Here is a 24713-nt window from a genome sequence, read left to right on the forward strand (position 1 = left end):
AACATGTTCCATGAGTTTCAAGGCAGCTTGAGTGCTCTGCATGGTGTGTCAGCATCTGAATACGAAGGCACCTGTCAGTGTTTTTATCATAAACAGTGCTCTTGCTAACTAGGAAAATAACACCTGAGGGTGCTTTTTATTGCTGACTGTGAAAAACACATCACATTTTCTCACACCAGAACACAAAACAAACATTACCCAATTCCCCTTCCACTTCAAAAACGATGTTATTTATTATTGCCTACCAGGGGACAAAATCATGCCCAGTTAAAAGAGTTCTGTGTCACTCAGTGGGGACAGCTGCCACCAAAAATGTGATGATTCTGGGTGCAGTGTTAAATCTGGTACCACTGATGCACTGCATACGTGTCTATCCAGAAATAAAGACTCTCCTGATAAAGATTGCAACCCCTGGGGAGGCTGGTGCTTCCCCAGGGCAGGAGGAAGAATTTGCTGACAGCATGGGCTCTCCCATCAGAAGAGCTGCTGTCAAGTTCAGCAGCAGCAGAATGAGAAAGGGACTGGCTTGCTACAGCCAGCTGCAATGCAGAAGGCAACAAGTAACGCCAGCAGCACCAGGAAACCCTTCAACCAAACCTGAGCTGGGAGCTGCAAGGAGGAAACCTTTCTTAATTTACCTCTATTTACCAGCTTCATATACTTAGCAGCCACCTTCCAGCCTGCCGTTCTCAATTTCCACCCCAGCTTTTCTTACATTGTTACCTGAAACAGCAAGGAACACATCTAAGGGTTTGCAGCTGAACAAGATGAAAACCAAACAGCTGTCTGAAATTCGTGTTTGCCTCTGCTCCTATGCTTCCTTGAAAATATTACTCCTGTAGTAGGTTATGCTTGTAGTAGGTTATGTAAGAAACAATACCCTATACCTGATAATTGTAGCAAGTGAACTTTGAAAAGACTGTCTGGGTCTTTTCACTTTGAAAAGACTGTCTGGGTCTTAGCAGAGTAGTGAAACACACACACACAGTGTTTTGTACCGTCAGGAATTCAGAAGGCCAAACCCCCCTGAGTAGTGAGCAACAAGTGTTGCCTGGCAGTGTTACTGATGTTTTTATTCTGAAAGAATCCAAGCCAAAGAAAGCACTAGAGGGCACAGTCGCAGGAGAGCAAAACAAACCAGATTTGGACTGCAGTGAAACACTTGACACAGTGACGAAATTCCTCTCTGATAAATTAATGTAAATCAGGCTTGGAAGGAACATTCTCATTTCAAAGTTGGCTGAAGGACCAGAACAAAATGATAGGTGATAATATAGAAAACTGGAGAGTGTTTGTGTAATACAATGCCACAGGGGTAAGTGTCAGGAGTTGCTCTATTTGACATCCTCATCAGTGATTCAGAAGACGAAACAAGCAGAAAGCAATGAGATTTGATACTTGGGAGGATTATTTAGAATTGGTGAGAGCTGCAAATTAATGCGAAGCAACAGACACCAGAATCACAGGCACAGAAAAGCAAAAGGCACAAAGCATGTGGGTGGAAAGCAAAATTTAATAAAGAGAAACCTGGGGGAATTGCAGGCAAAGTAAACATCAATCCAGCCAGAGGAAACCTAGAAAAGGATAACATGGGAAGTTATATCAGTAGGAGAACTGACAAGTTATCACAGGCCAGGCTGTGCTGTGAAGATGCTTCAGTGGCATCTGCATTGCCCAGCAAGGAGCTCCAACACCTCTGGGTCCTGGCACCATACTGGGAATTAATTCCCACCATAGTGCTCAGATGCCCTACCCTGCTCATCCCTACTGCAGCTGGAATTCAGATGAGAGTAGTGGGAAAGGAGCTGGGTAGCTCAGTCTCCAGGAAAAGCCTGGAAATGCTGCAGCTTCACTGCAGTAGAGCAGATTGGGAAAGGCACAGCTTTGAAAAGATGGTGGGGCAGCATAGGAAGGAGGCATAGGAAAGCAAAAAGCAACTGAGAACACTAGAACCACAGCTTTGTCTGCTGAGCAAGAAAGATGGGACCCTTCCCAAAGTATTTGGACCATAGCATACATGAAGATTCCAACATTTCAGAATATAAGAGCAATCTGAATAAATTGTAACCACAGAGAAAATCCCTCAGTGGAGGGATCTGTCTGTTCAAAACTGCAGACTGTTGTTGCAGAGGAGCAGCAAAGGCAGTGAGGATTATTCTGCGTCTGGGCAGCGGTGGGATGTGGGTTTCTCTGCCTGTCCTGAGCAGAAAGCAGGCTTGTGTCAAGGAAGCTGCTGAGCAGCACCCAGGGAGAAAGAGCTCTGGAAGCTGGCAGCTCCCAGCTTGCAGCCTTTCTGTTAAGGGCAGAAGAAAGCAAGTAATTCACAGAATCCCAGGATGAGTCGGGTTGGAAGGGACCACAGTGTGTTATCTGGTCCCATCTCTCTGCTCCAGCAGGGTGATCCCAGAGCACGTGGCTCAGGGTTGTGTCCAGCTGCTGGAATATCTCCAGTGAGAGAAACTCCACAGCCTCTCTGGGCAGCCTGTTCAGGGCTCGGTCACTGCACAGGGAAGGAGTTCTGCCTCATGTCCAGCTGGAACTTCCTGGGTATCAATTCCTGCCCATTCCTCTGGTGCCACTGTCCCTACAGAGCAGGGCCTGTCTGTGCTCTGAGCCCTCCCTGCAGACAGGGACACCCAGGGCTGAGGCCCCCTCTCAGCTGGGGCTCCTCTCCAGGCTGAGCAGCCGCAGCTCCCCCAGCCTTTCCTGGTGAAGGAGATGCTCCAGGCCCTCCCTCACCCCACAGCCTTTGCTGGCCCTGCTGCAGGAGCTGTGTGTCCCTCCTGCCCTGAGGAGTCCAGAGCTGGACAGGGCACTCCAGAGGCGCCTCCAGGGCCGGGCAGAGGGGCAGGATCCCTCCCTGGCCTGCTGGCAATGCCCTTCCCAGTGCACTCCAGGGTCCCATTGGCCTCCTTGTTCCCAGGACACTGATGGTTCAGGACAGCTTTTTGTCCCCCAGGACCTCCAGGTCCTTCTCTGCAGAGCTGTTTGCCAGCAGATCACCCTGGCCTGTGCTGGTGCTTGGGGTTATTCCTGCCCAGGTGCAGGACCCTGCATTTCCTTTGTTGAATTTTGGCATGTTCCTGACATCCTTGACTAGATTTAATTCCAGACAGGCCTTGGCTTTCCTTGTCTCATTTCCACTTACTCTGACAACCTCTTTGTGTTCATTCCAAGTGGCCTGACCCTGCTTCCATCTCCTATGTATTTCCTGCTTACTATTGCATAATGACAGGAGTTCCTTGTTCATCCATACAGGTCTCTTGCACCCTTTTCACTCTTCTTCTTGCTTCATTCTGCTCCAACTCTGGTCTGCTCAGTACAGGCATTGTCACACAAATCCTATCTGCCAGCTGTCTCCTGCAGCCAGTTTCATCTTGTTCCAGGAGTGTTTATCAGGATAAAGCCAAAGTTTTGTCTAGCAGAGGAAACCAGTGCTGGGAATTCATGCATTACCCGAAGCCAAAAAAATAATAAAGAACATTTTAATCTGACTGAGGGACTTCTGGACAACTCTATTTGTCAGCAGCACTACTGAGGATATGCCAAGCATTACCCCAGATCAGAAGGTTTTTGAACAGCAGTCACACAGATGGCACAATAAGCTATTAAACATGATATGTATAGGAAGATGACTCAGCCTTCCCCTCTTCATGGCAAACAAAAGGTGATCCTACCCTACCTGTGTTATTTTTCTGGTTAGCAGAAGTGCTAGTGCTCATCTGACAAGAGTTTTTTTCCAATATATTCATGACAAAAGCTGATGTAGAAAATAACATTGCCCCGTTCCAGGATGAGGATGGTCACCTCACCAACAGAGACACAGACAAGGCAGAGGTGTTGAACACATTCTGTACCCCTGTCTTCAACATGGATGATGGACCATGGGAGTCTTGGTGCCCTGAGCTGGAAAACCACAGCTGCAACAACAGTTAACTCCCAGCTGACACTTATGTGGGATCTGCTGCTCCAACAGGATCCCTACAGGTCTATGGAGCCTGATGGGGTTGCTCTGAGAATCCTCAGCTGTTGATGTCATCCCAAAGCCTCCCTCAATGATTTTTGAGCAGTCAGGAACTGGAGAGATCCCAGGTGTCTGGAAGTGGGTGAACATGGTCCTGATTTTCAAGAAGGGCAAGAATGAAGACCCCAGAAACAACAGGCCTGTCAGTCTCATTTCACTGACTGGTAAAATCATGAAGAAGATTATCTAGGAGGTATTGAAAAACACCTGAAGAACAATGCCAGCATAGCTTTATGAGGGGAAAGTCCTGCTTGCCAAACCTGATTTCCTTTTACAACAAGATAACCCCCCTTGTGGATCAAGGGAAGGTAGCTAATGTAATCTTTTTGGATTTCAGCAAAGCTTTCCATACTGTCTTTCCCAGGATCCTTCTGGACAAAATGTCCTTCCCACAGCTGGATGAACACATCGTGTGGAGGGACCAGCTGGCTCATGGGTCGGGAGGAAAGACTAACAGAGAATCAGGTAACATCAGAGTGGTCACCTGTCATTAGTGGGGTTTTTCAGGGCTCCATCTTAGGGCAGGTTCTCTTCAACATCTTCACAAAGGATCTGAATGCAGACCTGGAAGGAGCACTAAGTCTGACAACAGCATTAAGCTGGGAAGAGCTGTTGACTGCCTCTAAAGAAGAGAGGCCCTGCAGAGGCCACCTTGACAAATTAAAGGGCTGGACAATCACCACCTGCGTGAAGTTCCACAAGGAAGGTGCTGGATTTTCCCCCTGGGAAGGAGCTGGAGATCCTGGTCAATGGCCAGCTGGACATGAGCCAGCAGTGTCCTGGCAGCCAGGAGGGACATCCCTGTCCTGGGGGCACCAGGCCCAGCCTGGCTGGCCAGGCCAGGCAGGGATTGTCCTGCTGTGCTCTGGGCTGGGCGGCCTCACCTGGAATATTGTTCAATTTTGGGTATCACAATATAAAAATGACATTAAACTGTCAGAGACCAAAGGATGCCATGAAGATGATGAAGGGCCTGAAGGTGAGGAGTTTCTGAGGACATTGGTCTGTTCAGCTGGAGAAGTTGAGACTGAGGGGAGACCTCACTACGGCTCCAGCATCCTTGCAAGGGGCAGGTACCAATCTGCTCACTCTCTGACACCAGTGGCAGAACTCCAGGAAATGGCCTGGAAGTTGAGCCAGGGGAGGTTTATGTTGGATTCCAGGAAAGGTTTTCCCCCAGGGTGTGGTTGGGCCCTGGAGCAGGTTGTCCAGGGCAGTGGTCACGGCACCAAGACTGACAGAGTTCAGGAAGCCTTTGGACAATGCTCTCAGGAGCATGGTGTGACTCTTGGGATGTTCTGCATGGGACCAGGGCTTGGACTCAATGATCCTGATGGGCCCCTTCCAACTCAGCATGATTCTATGATTCTATGGTCTTTCTCCTGGCCACCTGTGGGCTGGAAAAAGTTAAAAACCATGACAGCTGCTGGAACAGGAGGGCTCTGCCAATCTGGTCTCCATTTGCTGTCTACAAAAAAATGTGAAGCATTGTCACCAAAGGAAAATTAATGCTACTCAAGAGAGCATTTAGTGATTCTTACCTTTATAGGTTTTCCACTGATTTATGTAGAGATATATCCATGCTTTTTGTGTATATTATTGGTAATTCTAGAGGACAATGACCGCTACCTTCAGGTAGGGTGTTTCTGTTTCAAATCCAATGCTTTGGCTGTTTTACAGCTTTCTGGTCCTGAGGATTTTTTTTCAGGTTAGCTACTGTCTGGACTCTGCTTTGGAACCTGCAAGATAACCATCATATGCCCACATGTTGTGGGACCTGCAAATCTTGCAAACAATGTGTAGATCCAAGTAACGGCGATGAGAATTAAATGCATGAGATACTCTTTTGTCATTAATTCCACTCCATCAAATTTGTAATTAATTTCACTCCACCCTTTACTGAGGGTGAAGGCTAAGAGGGTTGAGGGCAGCCTCCATGAAGCAAAATCCTTGCTGTTTTTAAATGTCTAAATCCCAGGAGGCTGTTATTCTTTTTCATAATTTGGTTATTATTGAGGGACAGCAGTACTGTTGATGAAAACAAAGTGCCTGAGCTGGCGAGCTCCACTTGTGACTCAGGAAAGGAGGAGATGATGGACCAGGGTGATCATCAGGTGCAATGCAGTAAATCAAATCTCTTCCTCTTCCACTCTTACTCCCACACACAGGGAAACTAACTGTATGACTCCACACACTGCAGATGCAAACACAAGATGTTTGGAAGCTGAGCCTTGACTTTGAGCTAACAGAGCATTCAAGTAGTTCAGTGCATGATCACAGTTGGAAATCCATGCATGGATATTTTGTTCCGGGGAAGTGCAATATAGGCTGGGTTTTAAAATATGTCCAAAAGGATTTAGATTCTCAGATTCCACTGAAAGATAAGGAAATTTAGGGCCCTCCTTCCCTCTGCCTCCTTTAAAAGTTTCTGTAAAGACAGACCCTTCCATCAGCAAGCATGGTGTGTGGTGGTCGTGCTTCTGATAGGTGTCTGTAGTGTTTTTGAACAGTGCAACAAGCTGAGCTCAGGAAATTGCCATTAGCTTTTCTGAGAAAGGTAAACTCTCATAATCTCTAAAGGTAAGTACATGTTGATGGCTGCTCCAAAAAATGGATAATGGCTTAGGCTTTCAGCTAGTGTAAAATTACAAGGGTGAATTCAAAGAACCAAGCTCATTAACACAAATTGCAGAGCTGATGAACCTTGAATAGCCGGAAATGCTGGGCTTTGGATTTTATGATTAGACTTCTGAAAGGGAAGAGAGACATGAGAGATCAAGAAAGCAATTAATTCTGTCACAAAACAAACCATATCTGACTCATCAGCATGAGCAGCAGGAAGATCTCTAAAATTTGTCCTTTGAAGCCAGGGTACTGTAACAGAGCTGTTTGAATAAAGAGAATGGAAAAGCACAAAATGCACAAAATGCACTCCTTCTTGCCTGGCTCTGTTTCCAAACTGCCATCTCTTTCTTTTCAACTGCTGTGGAATAACACCAAAGTCAAATAATTTCCATCTGTTTTCATTTCTTGGGTATATGAGTGCATTCAGAGTGCGCATTGCGGAATTACTCAAAATTAATAACAAATCATCTATCTTCTGACTGTTCTTGAGGCATCTGTACAGCTCCATAATATGAAAATAAATTAATTGTTATAATACACTACACATGGTCTAGCTTCTTATAAATGGAGAGCATTCCCTGAGCTTCCAAAGAAGAGTAAGGTCACACAGGTGTGAAATACCTGAACATCTGACATGTTTATTAAGGACATGAAGTTATTATCTGACGTGTTTATTAAGAGCTGTGTGGAAGTAAGGTCTCCAAATGTATGATGCTTGTCAGGGGCTCTGCAAGTGTTGTTTCCCTAATAAAGAAGGTTTTGCACGCATTTCCCGGAGGAAAGGTGATTCACCATGCCAGGTTGAAACCCAGTACACTGCAATGTAAGCAGCTCATGAGATTTGGTGGCACAGTGTATGGAAATCCAGGCATGACTCACACACTCAATATAGGATTGCAGGGAGGTATTTGCAGTAATTGAGCAGAACTTTAGCATCATTCATATCCCCCCTGTTCTGTGCAGAAGTACCATGCAAGAGTAATCCTTTCTGATTCAGCCAAGTGTTCAGGGAGGTCCTTGATCCCATACACGCACTTAAACAGGACAGGAAACTGATTTAAGCAAGTAAATAGGATTAAGTGTAGGCTTAATGGTTTTGCATCACACGCAGCTTTGTGCTTTAACGACTTTCTAAAGCGAAGAATGCCTTTTATTATCTGAATTGATTTTTCTCAAGCCTGGGAGGTTGAGGAAAGAGAACAATCCAATTGCAGAGACAATCTTGGACAGCAGTGGGAGATTCCTGCAAATTTTCTGTAGCCATCACTGGATTGGAGGGCTCCATTGTCTGAACACACGGGCAAGAGCTTCAGCCCAGCTTTACTGGTGGACTCCACTAAAAGGAGGACTCAGCATGGCTCAGCACCATCCTGGAAGCCAGAAGGGGGAAGAGATGAGGGCAACTTTAACACTGCCTAACTGTAGACACATAAATTCAGCGCCTGAATGAAGAGTGTGATTCACAATTGCTGTATAGATCTGGAGACAGACAGTCTCCTCCATAGTGTGACTCAGAATGACCTCTGGAACCTAGAGATGCTCTAGAGGAGGCTATGTCTATTAATTTTAAAGTAAATACAAATAATATTCAAGGTATTATGAATACTTCTTCCTGAAAAGCTTCAAATTTGATGCTCAAAGTTTTAAAAGAATTTTGACTGCAATCTTTTTGCTAGAGACTCAAGATCCAGTGTTTGCAGTGCCCAATACACACTTGCTGGCTGTGTTACAAAGCCAGCAATGTTTAACTGTCTAGACTGTTCAAAACCCCTTGCAGAGTTCTAGCTATCTTTTGCATTCTAAGAGTAGAGTTATTTTTTGTTAGATCAATTGCAAAAATACAGAATTCTTTGGGAAATTCTTCACCCCCAACTGCTAAAGGGTTAACCAAACAAGCAAATCTCCCTTCCTTTTCTGTCTCACTCAAAAACAACCTTCACTATTAATACTACTATGATGGAAAATCCAAGCTGAAATTTAGCTTTAAACTCTGTTTTACCAAATCAGTGCTGCAGCTTCTTCCTTCTTGCTGTTCCTGCTAAGAGTTGCTACATTCCAGCATCAAAGAGACTTTATGTGTAGTTGTATATGGATGGAGTTGGTACACATGCATGTGTGTGTATTTTTCTATGTAAAAAATGTCAGTAATGAACTGTGTTTAGACAGCTTGATGCCTGAAACTCATGGGTGAAGCGGTGTCTTTAATAACTACTGGTATTTTCCAAAAAGTTTCACTGAAGGGTGGTGCACCTCTCTGAAGTGAGGTAATAGAAATACAGTGTAAAAGAGGAGAAGCTCATAGCTGATTCCTACTAAATCCTCAGTTTTTAATATGTCTCTCATGAGCAGTGAATGAGGATGGAAGTAGCTGAGCTCCCTGTTGAACTGTGGGGCTGAACTTTGTCCTGACATCCTGGATGTTCGTGGTGCTCTGCACCCCACCAGTGTTATTCTGAAGAAGGGAATTAATTCTGTGGGTCTAATAGGGCTGGCATTTGGCTCTCCTCCTTTTCTAGTCTTTATGGATCTGTTTCCCATGAGCCCTTTGTGCAGCAGCCCAGGCAGAACTGCACGCCCCTGGTCCTAAGTGCACTTCCTTATCAGAATATATGGCACTGCATTATGCTGCATGTTTATGGTTTGAAACACTGGCTGATAATGTGACCATAGTCAAGCAAAATGCTGCATGCAACAGCAACCAAGTCATTTATTTTAGGGAAAGACTATGACATCAGAAAGAGCTACATGCTAGGCTACATTAAGTTGGAGGCAGTCAAATAGCTGAAATGATAAAAACATTAATATATATTTTCCTGATAACCACCCACTTTCATATATTATCTATTTTTTTCTGCTATCTTAGTGGGACTTGCAACATATTAGATGTATTTTTTTTTCCAGTAGGCATTTAGTGCATTGCTGGAAACAAAATTTCTCATTCTTTCCGGTTACATTATTCTCACAAATCGCAGTAGGAGAAGTGATATTTTTAATGGGCACTGGTGTAATTAAATAGAAGAATGTTCACAGAAATTAGCTTTATTAGTGCCTAGAGTGGTTGGAGTTTGAACCTTTTCGGTCTGCAGTTAGAAATATTAGATAGCAAATTGATTCTGGGCAAAACACACATTTCTAGAGTTTTCCTTTTCTAAAATGCTGCTGTGAACAGAATGGTCCCTCAGAGCTTTGAAAATGGACTTCCTGAAAGGAAATACTTGATCAAACAGAAAGGGTTTAGGCTGTGCAGGTACTCTGTGTTGAGTAATAATCACTCTTTATTTTTCTCCCTGTAATTTTTCTTCTATAATTATTTTCAGAGCTGTACTAACTCAGATGCCAACTTTCCTTAGATTTGTAATGTTTGGGAAACTGTAGTGGCAGAGGCTGGCTTAATGTTGCAGAGGGAGACTCTCAGGGACTGTGCAGTCCCTCCTGTTGCTCTGATGTACAAGGAGTTAATTGTGACTGTCACCTCCACAGTGTGATTTATGCACAAAAAAAGGCAACAATTTGGTGTTTCCCCTTCTATGGAATGTGCTCTTTTAACAAACAGACCATATCCTCATGTAATCTCTGACACTAAGATAATGCAAAAAGAAATAGGAGACCAGCATTTTATTTGTAAGGCCCACCTTTTCTCTCTTAAATTAGTCCCCTATTTACTGAAAATGCTTTTGTTTGTTTTCAGAGTGAAGGGGAGAGGGAGAGGTAAGAAAGAGGACACTTCATTTGGAAACTAAATTAACAAGTTTGGAGTTACAAGATGTGACTTATCAGGAATTCTGCTTGGAAAACTCAAAGCTGGTGAAGGTAGAAAGTTCAAATGCAGCGTTTCAAAAGCCAGTCAACTTGAGAGAAAAAATACTGTTTAGTGTGGAAGCTAGGTAGTTTGCTCTAATTTAGGTTTAGATTTCTCTCTTTTCTCAAAGCTACTTCAGAAATCCATTTTCTGTGTACATTTACTGTAAGTATTTCTCATAAGGGAATGTATCCATTGAAATCGCATTAAGAGTGTTTTAATTATCCTTAGGGCATTTGACAAAGCAGAATTTGTAATTGAGAGGTAGTTGGTTGCACTATGTACAGTGTAGAAGGGTTTAAGGGCTCGTTTCTCTGCTGCCTTGAAATGTGAGTAGTGGCGGAGGGAACAATGAATATTTAACTGTTTTCATGTGAGGAAATGAAGACCCATAAGTTTACCTTGACCCCCTGACTCTTTTTGCTGCAGTACTTCATTTCAGTGCTTCTGACACACACATGTCTGTGTAAAATAGGCAGGATTCTTTTAACTGTCAGAACTACAGACAGTGCTGCTGTCAGTGATGTCCACAGCAAACCTTACTCGGCTGCTGTTGTGAGAAGGAAACAAGTGAGTGTAACTGCTGAAGACATGCCTTGGAAGCCCTCATTCTCAGTACATTTCACATTTCTTTCCACCCAATCCTGGTTATTTCCCCAAGCCATTATTTTTCATTCTAAACTCAATTTCCCATTACTTTTAAGTCAATAGCTTGACTTTATCTTACTGTTTTCTTTACAAATGTTAAGACCACACACTGAGCTCTGCTAACACATTGTATTATGCTACTAGTAGACAAATTTTAACATCACATCACATACATGTTGCAGTTGCCGTTGTAACATGCCTTTTAAAAAATACGTTTATTGGATGAAATTGTCTCTTTCTCAAGAAAAAATCTGGTTCTTCAATATAATTTATTATGCCTTTTAAAATTCTGTCTGTTCAATAAAATCTTTGCTATATTATAAATACCTGTAACGAAAATATAATTTAAAATTCTGAGAGAAAACTTTTTTTTTTTTTACTTTTACATTTTTCACAAAACCCACACAGGCACCAAGGAAAGACTAACAATAAAAATAATTTATTCCTGTACAAGCTGATCTGGGTTGGAAACATTCAAAAGAGAGATTTTAAACTTGTCATCTGTTGAAACTTTGGCTGCAGCATAGGAACTGATCTTAAAACAAAGGAGGGTCTTTTGTTTCCCACCCTTTTAACCTGAACATTTCTTTCAAGGCCTGATGGAGTGTTGTTAGTACTTTCCTCACTGTAATATACCTGAATGAGGACTGGCTAAATTTGTTGTTATCTGAGGGAACCAGCCTCTAAGCTTCATTGCACAGGACTAAAAGTGGCCCTTACCTTGCCATATGAGTCTATTCTGAAAATTAAACATTAGTGAAAGTAAGTGCTCTCATTCTGTAATAGCAGCAATTAGAATTTTTCATGGTTTGCTTGTTCATTAGTTATGCATTGCCAGAAAGCTTTTTGCCTGAAAAGGACAGCAAAGGGAAAGCTTTCTGATCTGGACCACTTGCAGGAATTATTTTTCTTTTTTTTTTAATTTGTTTCTCTTCCTAAGCAAATTTCTTAGTAGAGAGGGAGCGATTCAGTACAGGTGGCATTCAATAGCAGAGATATTATCCGTCAACTGCTGACTAGAAGAGTATTAAAGAATCCTTAAAACTGGCAAAAAGGCAGGCTAAGCCCAAGATAGGCATGAAGTCACCACAAAGAATGTTTTTTAAATCTTACGTTTGGTAAGAAAATTTCAAGGTTGTCTTTAGAGAAGTCCTTTTTTTCCACAGAATTCTTAGTTACAGTAAATAGGTTTGCCTTTAAATTACAGGATTTAGTGTGAAGTTTGAAAAACTTCTATTTGAACTGATGTATTATGAGCAAAATGTAAAATTCCTGTCTTAGAGACACTTGCATATTTTAAGGAATAGACAGTGAAAAATAATCTAATCAAATATTTCTAGAGAGTCAGTCTGCAAAACACATTTCAATAGTAGGCAAGAGGAAGAAAAATAAAAAGCAGTCAGCACTTTTTTGAGTTTTCTTTAGCACTTCGATGAGATAACTATCCCCTGGGAATCTTCATTTCCTTGTTCTAGATTCCCCAGCTTTTCTGAGCATCCAACATGGCTTTTTTTTTTTTTTTCAATTATTAGAAACAAAATAATATATAATTTTGACTCTTGTTAAAGAGGCATGTGGTATGTGCTAATGTTAGGGGGTTGCTCACCCTAGTTGCTTTCTGACAGCCACCTTTGCCTCAACCTCTTCCTCCCACTCCACATGCCATGCTCACCCTTCCCAGGGTACTATTTTTTTTTTTAAATCTCAGACAATTTTGCCTCGTCTTTCTAGATATTTTGGGAATTTTACAGTCTTTGGGTGGAGTTTTCTGCAACAGCTAGCCTCTCTGTTCTGCTTGGCTTGGCTGCTTGCAGATGTGGGCATCTCAGAAGGCAGCTTTGTACTGCTTCGGAGACCTGGAGACAGGTAGGAGGTTGGAGCCCAAAGCTCATGTAATGGACACAAATAGATCAGTACTCCATCAGGTGATTCATAACTCATGAAAAGAAAGCCAAGTGCTCTGAAGTGAGACTCTGTCCTCATTAAACACATACAGCCTAGAAAGACCAGGCTCATAATTCAGGCACTTCACTTGGGTAAGTTCCGAGTCTTCTGGCGAGAATGCCACCCCATGGTCTGGGATGCCTCAGTGGGGGCTCTTTTTTATTAGTGTGTTTCTGACTGTAGTCTAAATTGTGAATAACTTCATCAGTGTTCACTGATGCCCCAGTCCAACCCCAGCCTCCCAGATGTTCCTCTACAGGAGAACAGAAGGGCAAGGGAGCATTGTTTGGAGAAGGAACAAAACACCAATGACAGAAGCAGTACTGGCTGCAAGTATTAAATCGGAATAAATGACAAATATAACAAAGACTGCAATATTCATGACAAATCTATGGATGAGAATATATCCCCGTAGCTTTGGCAGTTTGGTTCAAAACTGGTTGGTAATTCAGGTTTTGAATCCTACTGCATGCTTAAGTGAAGAGGGTGGAAGATAAGTAATGTGAAAATAGTTTAAAATAGAGTATTAGGGTTTTCAGGGGGGTACTATTGCATTTCATGCCTGGGGGGGCAAATCTACTCTGAAGAAAGGTTTTGAAAAAAGGTAATACTAAAAAACGTAATTTTCCTGTCTTATCCCCTCACACCCGTTTTTTCCCTTCCTTGATATTTGTATTAAATATGAAGCGATCAAAGCAGCAATCACACAACTAGAGCATACACAGACTTTGGAAAAAAAAACTACAGGTGGGGAGAACGAATATTTCCAACTCAGTGCCATACCCTACAGTTAATTTCCTTCATTTATGATATCAACCAAAGCTTGCAGCAGTCTATCATCTCTATGCTTGTAAGGTTTGGCATTGTAAAAAAGATCAACGTAGTCACTGTACAGACTTTCTTCTGAGCCTCTTAACTGGGAAGGCTTGTTCAATTTTTTGAGGGCTTGATAGAAGTGTTCGTATGGAATGTTTAACTTCTCGCTTGCAGTCTTCTTTGGCAGCTGCTTCTGATCCATCTGTCTGCTGAAAGCACTTTGCAGTAAATGCAGCATGGCTTCTGATGGGATTTTATCTTCTTCTTTGTCACTGCTGCTGCTGGTGTCTTCTGTGGCCTTGGGTTTTTCACTCAGGCTCTCCAGTGTGGTATGGTCCTGGAATACAGATTAGCATGAAGAAAGGTCAGGTGTCAATGGAAGACTGACTGGATTAAGGCTTGCTCTGGTTGGTGATCTCCACCTATGTGGGGGCAAATGTTATTTTTTCATTCAGGAGGCACTTGGGCATCTAGAAAACAAGCAGACCATTATCAACCAAAACAAACTTTTAAAAGGACTACACTGTATAAAATATCAAATCGTCCTAAAATATAAGCATTTAAAAATTCAGATTCCACGTTGGCAGGATACAAAGCACCATTTTATACCAGTGTTTGTCCCAGTCTTAAGAGATAATTCTGGCCAAGAGACACAGCACTCTAAATGAAGGAAACATATATGCAGTGGTGATGGCAGTTCTGATTGTGCCTTGTACTCTTAGGAAAAGGATGGAACCAGTGTTTCCACAAAACCTTCTCTGTAGATGATCTCACCTGAGAAAAAGACGGTGAAGTATGGCAAATGGGTGGTCATAACACATCCCTAGGAGACCTTGGAAGACTAGGTATAGGTTCATAGAGCAGCTGATGAGACGCATGATCTTATTTCAACACTAGTATATGCCTGCAGAGCTTCCTCATTCAAACTAGAACTGTATTTCTAACTGAATGCTCGTTTTGTCTTCATGTAATTTTTACCATGTCCACCCATTTTCTCCTACAGCACCTGCTGAATCCACTTTTACTTTCTTCCACTTTGTTTTTTTGCCCGTGGCTGCCAGACCTGGGGACATTTATGTAATGGATTTAGAGGCCATTATCACACCCACCTTTCATAACCTGTCTGAGGAAGGTTAAACTATCTGTGCTTTATGGATGTCCTAATTACTTAATGGGGAGACAATTTGATGTGATGGGATTATTTTCTGATGCTGTTGACGTAATCAAGCACTGTGAAAATGTGCATTACTACCATCCTATGCATCCTGAAACCCAGGGTCACCCTGCCTTGTCGTTTTTTTTAGAGCACTGTTATCTGTAGGGTAAACAGGGTGTGCTAAAAGATCTGGCAGCAACAGATCCACTGAGCCAAACCTTTCAAATCAGTGAGTCCCTCACTTTTGTCAAGCCCTTTGCTCCTGAAATTCCTTGCAAACTCACTGGAAGCACTCCAGCAGGCAAAGTTCCTTTAGAATGTGACTCCTGTTCTCAGTAGAATTACATAAATTTAGTTTGTCTGTCAGAGGTGTCTTCCTCCCTCCTTCCACCACTCAACTGCATTAGCCACAGAATTCCTTGTTTTAGGAGCAATTTCCTGTTATCATCCCAAATCCCTTATATTTTGCAATTTGAAAGAGAGACTCATAAAAATATCAGTTGTTGATATGGGCAAAATTATGATATACACTCAAAACCAACCAGGAGTTAGATGAAATGAATACAAAATAAATGTGTCTTCTTACTAGGCAAAAAAAAAAAAAAAAAGAAAATAATAAAAAAAAAAGCCCCACCAAAAAACCAACATTTTCTTATAAACTGAAAAATGTGTAAGGAATAAATGTAATATAAATCTACCTCAACAAGATCCGTCATCTTCTCCACTCCTCTTCTGTCATTCTGCACAGCATTGTAGGATGTATACACACGTGGCTGCTTCATGTGTTCAGGCTGGGTAGCAGTGCCATGCAAAATCAATTTCCAGTTTACAATCCTACCCTCATTTTGTATTCGTCTGGACTGAAAAACAAGAGTGGCATCAGAATAGGCTCTTAGGACATAAAAGAGCAAAATAGACACTTGAACGCAAAGTACACAGAAGCGACCAAAGCAAATTATCAGGTTTTCAATACCTACCTAAAGAGTATGATTCATAAGCACAAAACCCCCAGATGTAGTAGATACAGAGTATATTAGAATGTGGGATTGAATACAATAGCTTAACCACTCAAAATATTCACATTTTGATGTAACATAATTATTAATTCATCATGTAAGCATCAATGGAATTTTATCATAACACAGAATTCTAGCAGCTGCTGAAGTAGTATTTTGCATTATTAGAACATGTTCACTAGGCCATTCTTTGGTAATTTCCTTATAAAAGTTACCATTGGAAAGGATAATGTGAAATACTATTCTTTCTTATTATGAGGTGTATAGCAGCAATCTGAAATACAGTATGTGGAAGCACGCAGCAAATGTTTATTTATAAATTTTGGTGGCAGTAGAAGTAGTAGTGGAAGTAGAAAGTGGAAGAGACAACTAGAGAAAAAACCTGCAATGTGAGGAAAGAGTGTATTATGCCTTGAGGACAAAAATCTTACTTTATTGTAAGTTTCTGGAAGTTCTCACTTGAAATGAGAGCTAATTTACAAACAAAATGCTCTTCTTAACTTTGTTCGACAGAAATGCATTCAGAGAGCTGGATATCTGTAACCATGGGGCTATCTATAAGCCTGCAGCATTAACACTACACTGCTGATAGTAATATTTACTCCTGGTGCCTTGTCCATCTGCTCAGCTCTTGGCAATACCCTCCTGTTTACAATTTGAGGCCAATAGGGGCTGAAGGCTCAGTGTCTAACAGGAAGCTTTCAGTTTTTGGCAAGATCTGACCCCTAAGGACAAGCTTATTAACAGACACCTTCAATGAGATGAGTGAGCTTGATCACTCTCTCTTTGAAGGGAATTACTTTTCAGTTGCCTACCAAGCAGCTTAATTCTGATGTCTTGCTGTTGTAATCCATATTCCCCAGGTAGCTTTAATAAACTGATTTATTTCATATCTGTAGACTACTTAGCTTTAATCCTTAAACGTTGTTCAGCACTAGATACCCTCAGCAAGAAATTAGGGAAGTGTATACATCAGAATAGGTCACTGAGGTGCCCCAAAAAAAATCTTTAATTCAAAAGGTTCTCAGTTAATGAAAGCTATGCACATGGACCAAGAGAGGACTAGATCCATGCTGTGTTCTTTTCTGCAAAAATGAATTCCCAGTTAACCATATGTTAATTTTATTTCACATTTCAATCCAAGAATCACAGAAAACTTTATCAAGTGATTAATTTTGGTGACGTGTGTCTGAAAAAAACAGGCATTAATTTTTTTTCAGAGGCACGGGCCAGTGAAACAAGAATGGTACTTTGCATGTAGGTAAAGAACAAGAAAATCTGACCCTACCTTTTTTCTTCAATCCTTAGCCCAGCTGGATATCTTAAATAACCCCTCATTTAGCTTGCTTAATGAGCAGGCTCATTACTCAATGTGCTTTGTAGTGATGTGTGATCATTTAATCTGTTTGAGCTCCCAAACACAGCTAGTTAGCATGCAGGGATACTCACCATATCAGTAATCCTTAAAATCCAGGTGCCTGCTGGATTTTCCCCCCATGTGTGGACAGACATGAAATCCCAATTCTTGAAGCCATTGGGAGATTTGTCCCTCTCTCTCTCAGCCAGTAAGACAGTGCTGGTCCCTGTGTGGGTGAAGATCAACACTCTGATTGTCCATGCACTGCCTATTCCTGCTTTTCATATTTGTCAGCTCGCACCCTGTCTAGAGCAGAGTTGACCTGGAAAATACACTGTTCAGCAGTGCCTCCTTTAGCAGTGGCTCCTGTAATTATTTTTACAGCAGTGCTTAGGAGTGCACAAGCTGTTAGGTGACACCAAGAAGGTACATCTTGTTCAGTGTTCTATCTCTGGCACGATAAGGTAGTGAATGCACATAAAAGAAGCATAAGGAGAAGATGTCAGGCACAACCAGTCTTTCCCACTGATGAGCTGTTCGAGAAACTTCTGAAATGGAAGTTTTGAAGGTAAAACTCTTGCAGTATTATGAAACCACAGTCTTACCATGATTTCTTCCCTGGTTTGGGTTGTTTTTTTGGTTTTTTTTTGTTTTTTGTGAGAGGATGTATATTGTCACCGCCTGGTCCTCCAACAGGGTGAAAAAATGCTTTTGCATTGTTATTATTACAAAAATGCTGCAGCTCACAAATCATTTCTGCAGCAAAAGAGGTTCTACTGCACAGGAGGAAATTTGTTTGGCTTGTTTATATATAAGAAAAAAAGCAAGGGAACAATATTTACATAATAAGGAGCAGTGAAGTCCCAAGGAGCATTGTCACAATTTATAATTATATTTAAAAGTAACACCATAGAAAAGGAATGACATACATTTGCTACTAATGCTTTGCAGGAAAGTAGAAAAGCAGCAAAAAACAAGGGGAAAACAATTTAACCATGAAAGCAAAATGATAGCGGAGTGCAAAATGATAGCAGTGGAGGCAGCAGTACTTAATGATTGCTACCTAGAAACAGAAAAATTAGATCAGCCTGATATTTAAATTAATATGTGAAAGCTTGTCTTTTTTTTTTCCCTTTTAATACCAGTTGATCTAACAGACTTTACTCTTTGTTGTTTATTTTTTTTTTTGTCTTATTATGTTGTTTGAGGACATTGTCAAGACAGCTTGCCATATTCTAGCTCATTTAGTACAGTTGTACTTAGGTACCTAACAGAAACACTTTGGTTTTTTTAAATACACCAGTCGGGAGATGCATTAAATGAAACCTAAGGAGTCAGATATCCTCAGTTTTCCATTAGTCTGCTAAATCACAGGAAGTCTGATAAGAGTTATTGATCTATAATCTGTTGTCTGCCAGGAGCTCTGAGGTTTCATAGGTCCAGTTGCCTCTGTGAAAGTGTTCTGTGCCTTCATTTTCTGAAGTATGATTTTGAAATCTCTTTCCACAAAAGGAACACAGAACAGGTGAAGGTTGAAGAGGGGTCTCTATAGATCCCTGGATGCTTTATCCTCACTGGATTTGTCCAGTGATATATTTAGCTCTCTTTAACCACTGAAAACGACATTTTTTTTCATGAAGTAAGTGTTACACACTACAGCAACACAAATGAAATGTGTCTTTGCCTCCTGTACCTGATGGAGAAACCAGAGTGACGTGCAGATCACCTCTACGGGAATACTCAATTGTTGCCTCAAGCTGCACGTGCTCCAGAGATGCAACGGAGTTCTCTTGACCCTCGCAGGCTTTTGTGGGAATTTCGATAATTACTTCTTCATTTGCTCTTAATAATCTGTCAAAATTAAAGTAGTCTTTTGATTACCCACAGGAACTCTTGATTCTGGGTCATGAATGGCGCGTTTAACAGCCATTTCAGAATGATGAGAAAGGAAGAGTTAATGCCAGCTCAGTATAAAGGGTAATGTCTGCTGTTCATGCTCTGCACAGAGAGAGACTCTGCATAGCTTTCTCTGCACAGTTCCCATTACTTCCGAATGGAATGGGTATCTAAATCTCCACATAAATAATTCTAAGCTCAGTATCATGGGATCTTTGTTTTCGTAACGTAACAGACAGGGCTGCAATAAAAATACATAAAGAGCAAGTGTGGCATACATCAGTAGTGGGTCAACATTCTGTGAAACAGACTGAGTCCATAAAAACAATTTGATAGTGAAATAGCATAAATAATAAGATTACCAAGCAGTGACTCTCCAAAACACTGCAGTATGTTTATGCAGACAGATCTTTGTTGCAGTCACATAGTATAATTTCAGCCTTTGAAATAGATAATTTTTTCTGGATAAAAAATTCTTATGAGAACATATAGTGACAAAAAGAGTCTAGATATCCTTATTGATTAACTAGCTCAATGACTAATGATAATTAATCTATCTGTTCAGGCTCACTGTGCTGTTGGCACGTGGCTCATAATACTTTTCAGTGAGTGACACACAATGCTTTGACACACTTGTGTAAGAGAAATGCTGCAGACATTACTGAAGTTCAATATATCACCTTGATTACAACATATACAAGACTGTCACAGGAGAAGAATTGCTAAGACCCATTACAGACATTTTTATTTTAAAAAAATCTTTGTCAGACATCAGTAGCTTTTTGTCTGTCTTCTGATGGTTGTCTAAAAATTCACAGCCTTGCTGATTGGGCTCAGCCTCACAGCATCATTCTTTTATACACTGTCTGTACAAGCAGACATAATAATCTTAGTCTTTGTTAAGGCTTCATGCTAGTAATTTCCATCAGTCTTACACTAAAAAAAAAAAACAATCCAAGAAGCAATGCTGCTTGCCTGCCTCTGGGGAATACAGTCTGGCAAGACTAAATTAATCAAAAGAAGTCCCTTATTCCTGTTCAGAGAAATCTGTGAAGAATATGATCCTTCAGGCTTTATTACAATAGGCACCAGCTTGGTAACTGGTAATGCAAATCCTTACCTGGGCTCAAAGCTCTTGTCTTTGACAATACATTCTCTCTTTTCTGGTACACTTTTCCATCTCCTGGGATCGGCTAAATCCACCAAGGCATTGGCATTGAGTAGCCCAAACCCAAATCGGCTGTTGACCATTAGTCCTGCTCCATTTTTTTTCCATCCTGGATTTCCAGCCAGTGGATCATATTCTGAGGTCCACACTACCAAGTGCTGCATATCCCTCCACGTTAGATCTGGGCTGTTTGGAAAATGTTCCTGGTTAGCTATTTCAGGGCTATCTATCATTTTTCTATCAATAATTAGACTGAAACAGAATGTGCTTTGAATGCATATGGCACCCCACTGTTTAATAACACACAGCATGTTGCACTTATCCTCACAATACTTCTCTGGGCAGACAAGATTTCTGTGTCCATGAAGAACAGGTATATAGCAAGAGTCCAATCCTCCAAAACAATTCAGGCATTTCAGTTTAGCTAGCAACACTAGAATTTCCTACCCATCTTTTTAGAACCTGGACTTTGACAACTGGGCATTTGATTCCATCTGTGACTCACTTTATCCTTTAAAATATCTAATTTTAATATCTAATATTTGATATAGGTTCTTGTCACCAAAGGGGTGTGCAGTAGAAAATGGAGCTGAGTCTACATGATACAATCATTGAACCTAAGCACTACTGCCTAAAGTGTTTTCTGTGAAAAAAAGTCATTGTCCTGTCCTTCCTTAGCTTCCCCAAGGCCTAAATTCTGACTACCTGCCCTACAGGACCCAAATCTGGCTGCTCCCAGCCTGCTCTGACAGACGAGCTTGGGCACCTTCTCTTTTATGCCTCATCACTGGCAGAAATTCTTCTGTAAATTGGTTGAGGCTTAGCTTAAACACCTGCAGCCTATTGTCTTCAAATCACATTCTTCTGAATCCATGTGCACACTCACTTTTAGGTGCATCTGACCAGAAATCAGTAAATGCTGTTGTCAACACACAAACTATTCCTCGGTCATCATGATTTATCCACGTTGGTTCTGCTTTTCTAGGAAGGTGCTGGGGCAAGTAGCTGCTTATTTTTAGTCATCAGCCTGAGCAAATCTGACTGACAAAAATTTGAGCTGCAGTATGAGGTAATGCCTCTTAAAACAGGTATTTTGGGGAAGGCAGTGGCGTGGTCGAGAGAAAGAAGTTTCAATGTTGACATCTTACTTTGCTTCCAGCGCCAGAGCAAAAATTCCTGCTGCCAGAGGTGCAGATGCAGAAGTTCCTGTATGAGTTTCTGTACATTCATTGTGAAGATCAACACTTGTCTGATAGAAAATTAAGAAAAAAACAAAGAAAAGAAGGAGAGAAATCCCAAAAAAGCATAAATAAACAGTTGTAAATACCGTAGTATCCATACTGACAAACATAACCATGGGTCCCTTACTTAGTGCGTATTAATACACTCCTCTCCAGCAGAAAAAGTGATGAGTGTTTAAATCTGTTCGTATTTCAATCCACTCTTTTTACTTCAACTATAATTTTAGTATCAAAACGGTTTTTGTTGGAACAAAATACTCCCACTCTGAATATCTTATTTTAGTCTAAAGGTTTCACAATAAGTGTTTCAGGCTTACTGGTGATTCATGAAAACAGATCATTGTGTTGGGCCTAGAACATTCAAAATTACTGCTTACTAGGAAATTACTCATAGGATTAGCATTGGTGTTCTGCTCCCTCTTCAGCAGAAGAACTATAATTTGTAATGAATAAACACCAAACTCATCAGCCCATTTATCTAAATCTCGACTATAAAGACAAGCCACATAGTAAGGACTGATCTCCAGGCTAACTTGGAATGACGCTGTTTTAATCCCCATCAGTGCAGGGTGTTGTAAATTTAGCATCTACCAGGGCTGGACAGAAATTACAGGTAATTCAGCATTATTGTGCCACAACAATTTCCTTCAGCACAATTAAGGAAGGCACACAGACTGGTATGCCTGCTTGCCGAGTTTGGAAGGTTTGGAGGCACTGTTGTTGCTGTCTCTTGCCTTTAAAAATGTAATGACAAGGTATAACAGCAGCCCTGACATCACAGGTTTTCTTTTTACTCTGAATCTCTCTTCATTTGCCCTTTGTGAAGAATAGTGCCATATCAAACCATGCAGAGACCACTTTCATGCACAAACAGTGCTCACTAACTGCAGACAAATTCAGCACATTGATTTAACTGCATCGACATCGATTTTGTTTAACCATTGCTTTAAGGTAGAAGAATAGAGAAATAAAATCACTTTTTGGATTACAAATACCTTAAAGTTTCCAGACAAAAGCATTAAGCACATAACACATAAAATAAAGCAGCCACTGGAAGCCAAGCATTTAAGAGGTTTCGTTTATTATTTGCATATCTTATACCTTTCTATTTGTTCTGAAACTGGTAAAAGCAACTTACAATTCTTTGGTCAGTATAATCCCCGCTGCTGTATGCTGTGGCCAGAGTTGAAGAGCACTTCTCTGCATACCAGGGAGAAAGCCCTTGCTGAGAAGCGCTGCTAATGGAGATGGTGTAGATGCTATCAGTGTAACCATCACAGTCGCAGTTGTCACCCTGACGGCCTCCGTTCCCTGAAGCCCACACGAAAATGGAGCCTTTCCCATTTCGACCCTAGGGGAAAAAAAAAAGAAAAGAAAAGAAAAAGGAAATGAACGGCTATCAAAGAGATTTCAGATCTCACAATGTATCCTTAACAACTCCTTTCCCCAAAAAGCCTAACGTAGCAAACACGGAAGAGGAGCGATTTCCATAAGCACTATAGAAAACAGAGAGAGAAAAAACAGCTGTTTGCGACATCCCACTGCTCACCCTACAGCACAACTCTTAATCTCACTGGCCTAAGTTTAGTGTTCCTGATACAGCAGCTTTCCTCAGGTTTTCAAATCAAAAACAGAGTCTGTGTTCAATGAGTAAATTTTTACACATGCTGCTGTTTCATTCATAGAAAAAATGCCTTTTAAAAAATGGCAAGTTTATCAGGGGTTATTTAATTTTCCTTTCCTGTACTCACAGAGGTGTGGGTTAGGAGTATGAGTGATGGACACACTGAAAACCCTCCCTTCTCTCACAGGTCCGTGGGTCAGCATCACCAGCCTCCAGGCATAACCATGTAAAAACATCTCAGCTATCACAGAGGAAACATGCATCACTCTACAGTCTTAAGCTCTACTCATTCTTCAGAGGAAAAAAAATATGTTTCTTGTGGCAAGCAAAATTTCACATGTTCATTATTAACATATACATATTTAATATTTCACAGCAGTTGGAATACAAATTTTTTTTATCATTCCACTCAGGTGAGATTTGAAGTTATTTATGCAAATGATAAGATATTTGCAGCACTTAAAACATTAAAAGCAAAGAGAAATAAGATGTATTTTGTAATTCAAGTTTTAAATTCAGAAAGACAAGCCACATCAACTACAGAAAATCATGTAGTATCTTTGAGAACAAAGGCTGCAGTCCAGAAAAGCACTGGTGTTTGCCAGCACATGCTCTGATTTCACTTAGAGTGATGGCAACACTTCCTTGGTTCTTCAGGTTAATCCTGTGCTCAGGTGCTTCACCAGAGCAGCAGAGAAGGATCCAGGGGATTGTCAATCTCAGCACTGGCTGACTTTAAGCAGAATGGAAACCAGATAGACCTTTGCAAAAGGAATCCTTGGATCCTGAGAGACAAACAGGTACATTTGTTCCCCATTAGAAATAAAACAAGTTGTAAAAAAAGATACATTCTCCAGCAAAGACCCTGCTTTTTCAGAGTAAGACCAATTAATATTTGTTGCCTAATTTTCACCTTAATTCTTCCTCTGCTCTTGCTACCTACCTATGGGCATATAACCTGTTACAAGCTCTCTCCTGCATCTCCATTATTCCCTCATATTGTCTTTGTCAGCTGTCAGCACTTAAATTGTTCTCTCTTTTTCTTCTTCTGCCCACTGATGTTGATTGCCCTTTATCCAAAATTTTCTATTTGTTTGTCCTTCAAGCTATTTCTCTCTTCTCCCCTGTATGATTCAGTCTTCCTCTTTATTAGTACCTATCCATCTTTAGATATCTTTTCACCTCACTGGCAAGAGCTAGAATAGTTTACTAATAAATTCATGGCAGCTCTCAGTTTGCACCCTATTTATCACCCAACAGATCCAAAGAGTGTAACATGAAAAAAAAGAAATGCGTAAAAATATTGCTCCCAGTACTCCTCATCATGCATTTGTACTATTTTCATTTTAATTGGATCATGACATGCACCAATTTATAAATTAATGCCATTAGCACAATA

The 24713-nt window shown here is 41.1% G+C and overlaps 1 protein-coding gene across 1 annotated transcript in view; it reads right to left on the minus strand.

The window, feature by feature from the left end:
* Nucleotides 1-11206: 11206 nt before the first annotated feature.
* Nucleotides 11207-24713, minus strand: part of PCSK1 (proprotein convertase subtilisin/kexin type 1) — a 28229-nt gene continuing 14722 nt past the window's right edge. Inside the window, exons 8-14 of the mRNA XM_038125166.1 lie at nucleotides 22829-23041; nucleotides 21598-21698; nucleotides 20402-20635; nucleotides 19079-19236; nucleotides 17478-17611; nucleotides 15711-15872; nucleotides 11207-14193 (exon numbers count right to left, since the gene is read on the minus strand). Coding sequence (XP_037981094.1) covers nucleotides 13831-14193; nucleotides 15711-15872; nucleotides 17478-17611; nucleotides 19079-19236; nucleotides 20402-20635; nucleotides 21598-21698; nucleotides 22829-23041 — 1365 coding nt within the window. The 3' untranslated portion in view covers nucleotides 11207-13830. The remainder of the gene's footprint in view (nucleotides 14194-15710; nucleotides 15873-17477; nucleotides 17612-19078; nucleotides 19237-20401; nucleotides 20636-21597; nucleotides 21699-22828; nucleotides 23042-24713) is intronic.

Source organism: Motacilla alba, chromosome Z (assembly GCF_015832195.1).
Source record: "Motacilla alba alba isolate MOTALB_02 chromosome Z, Motacilla_alba_V1.0_pri, whole genome shotgun sequence".
NCBI classification, from domain to species: Eukaryota; Metazoa; Chordata; class Aves; order Passeriformes; family Motacillidae; genus Motacilla; species Motacilla alba.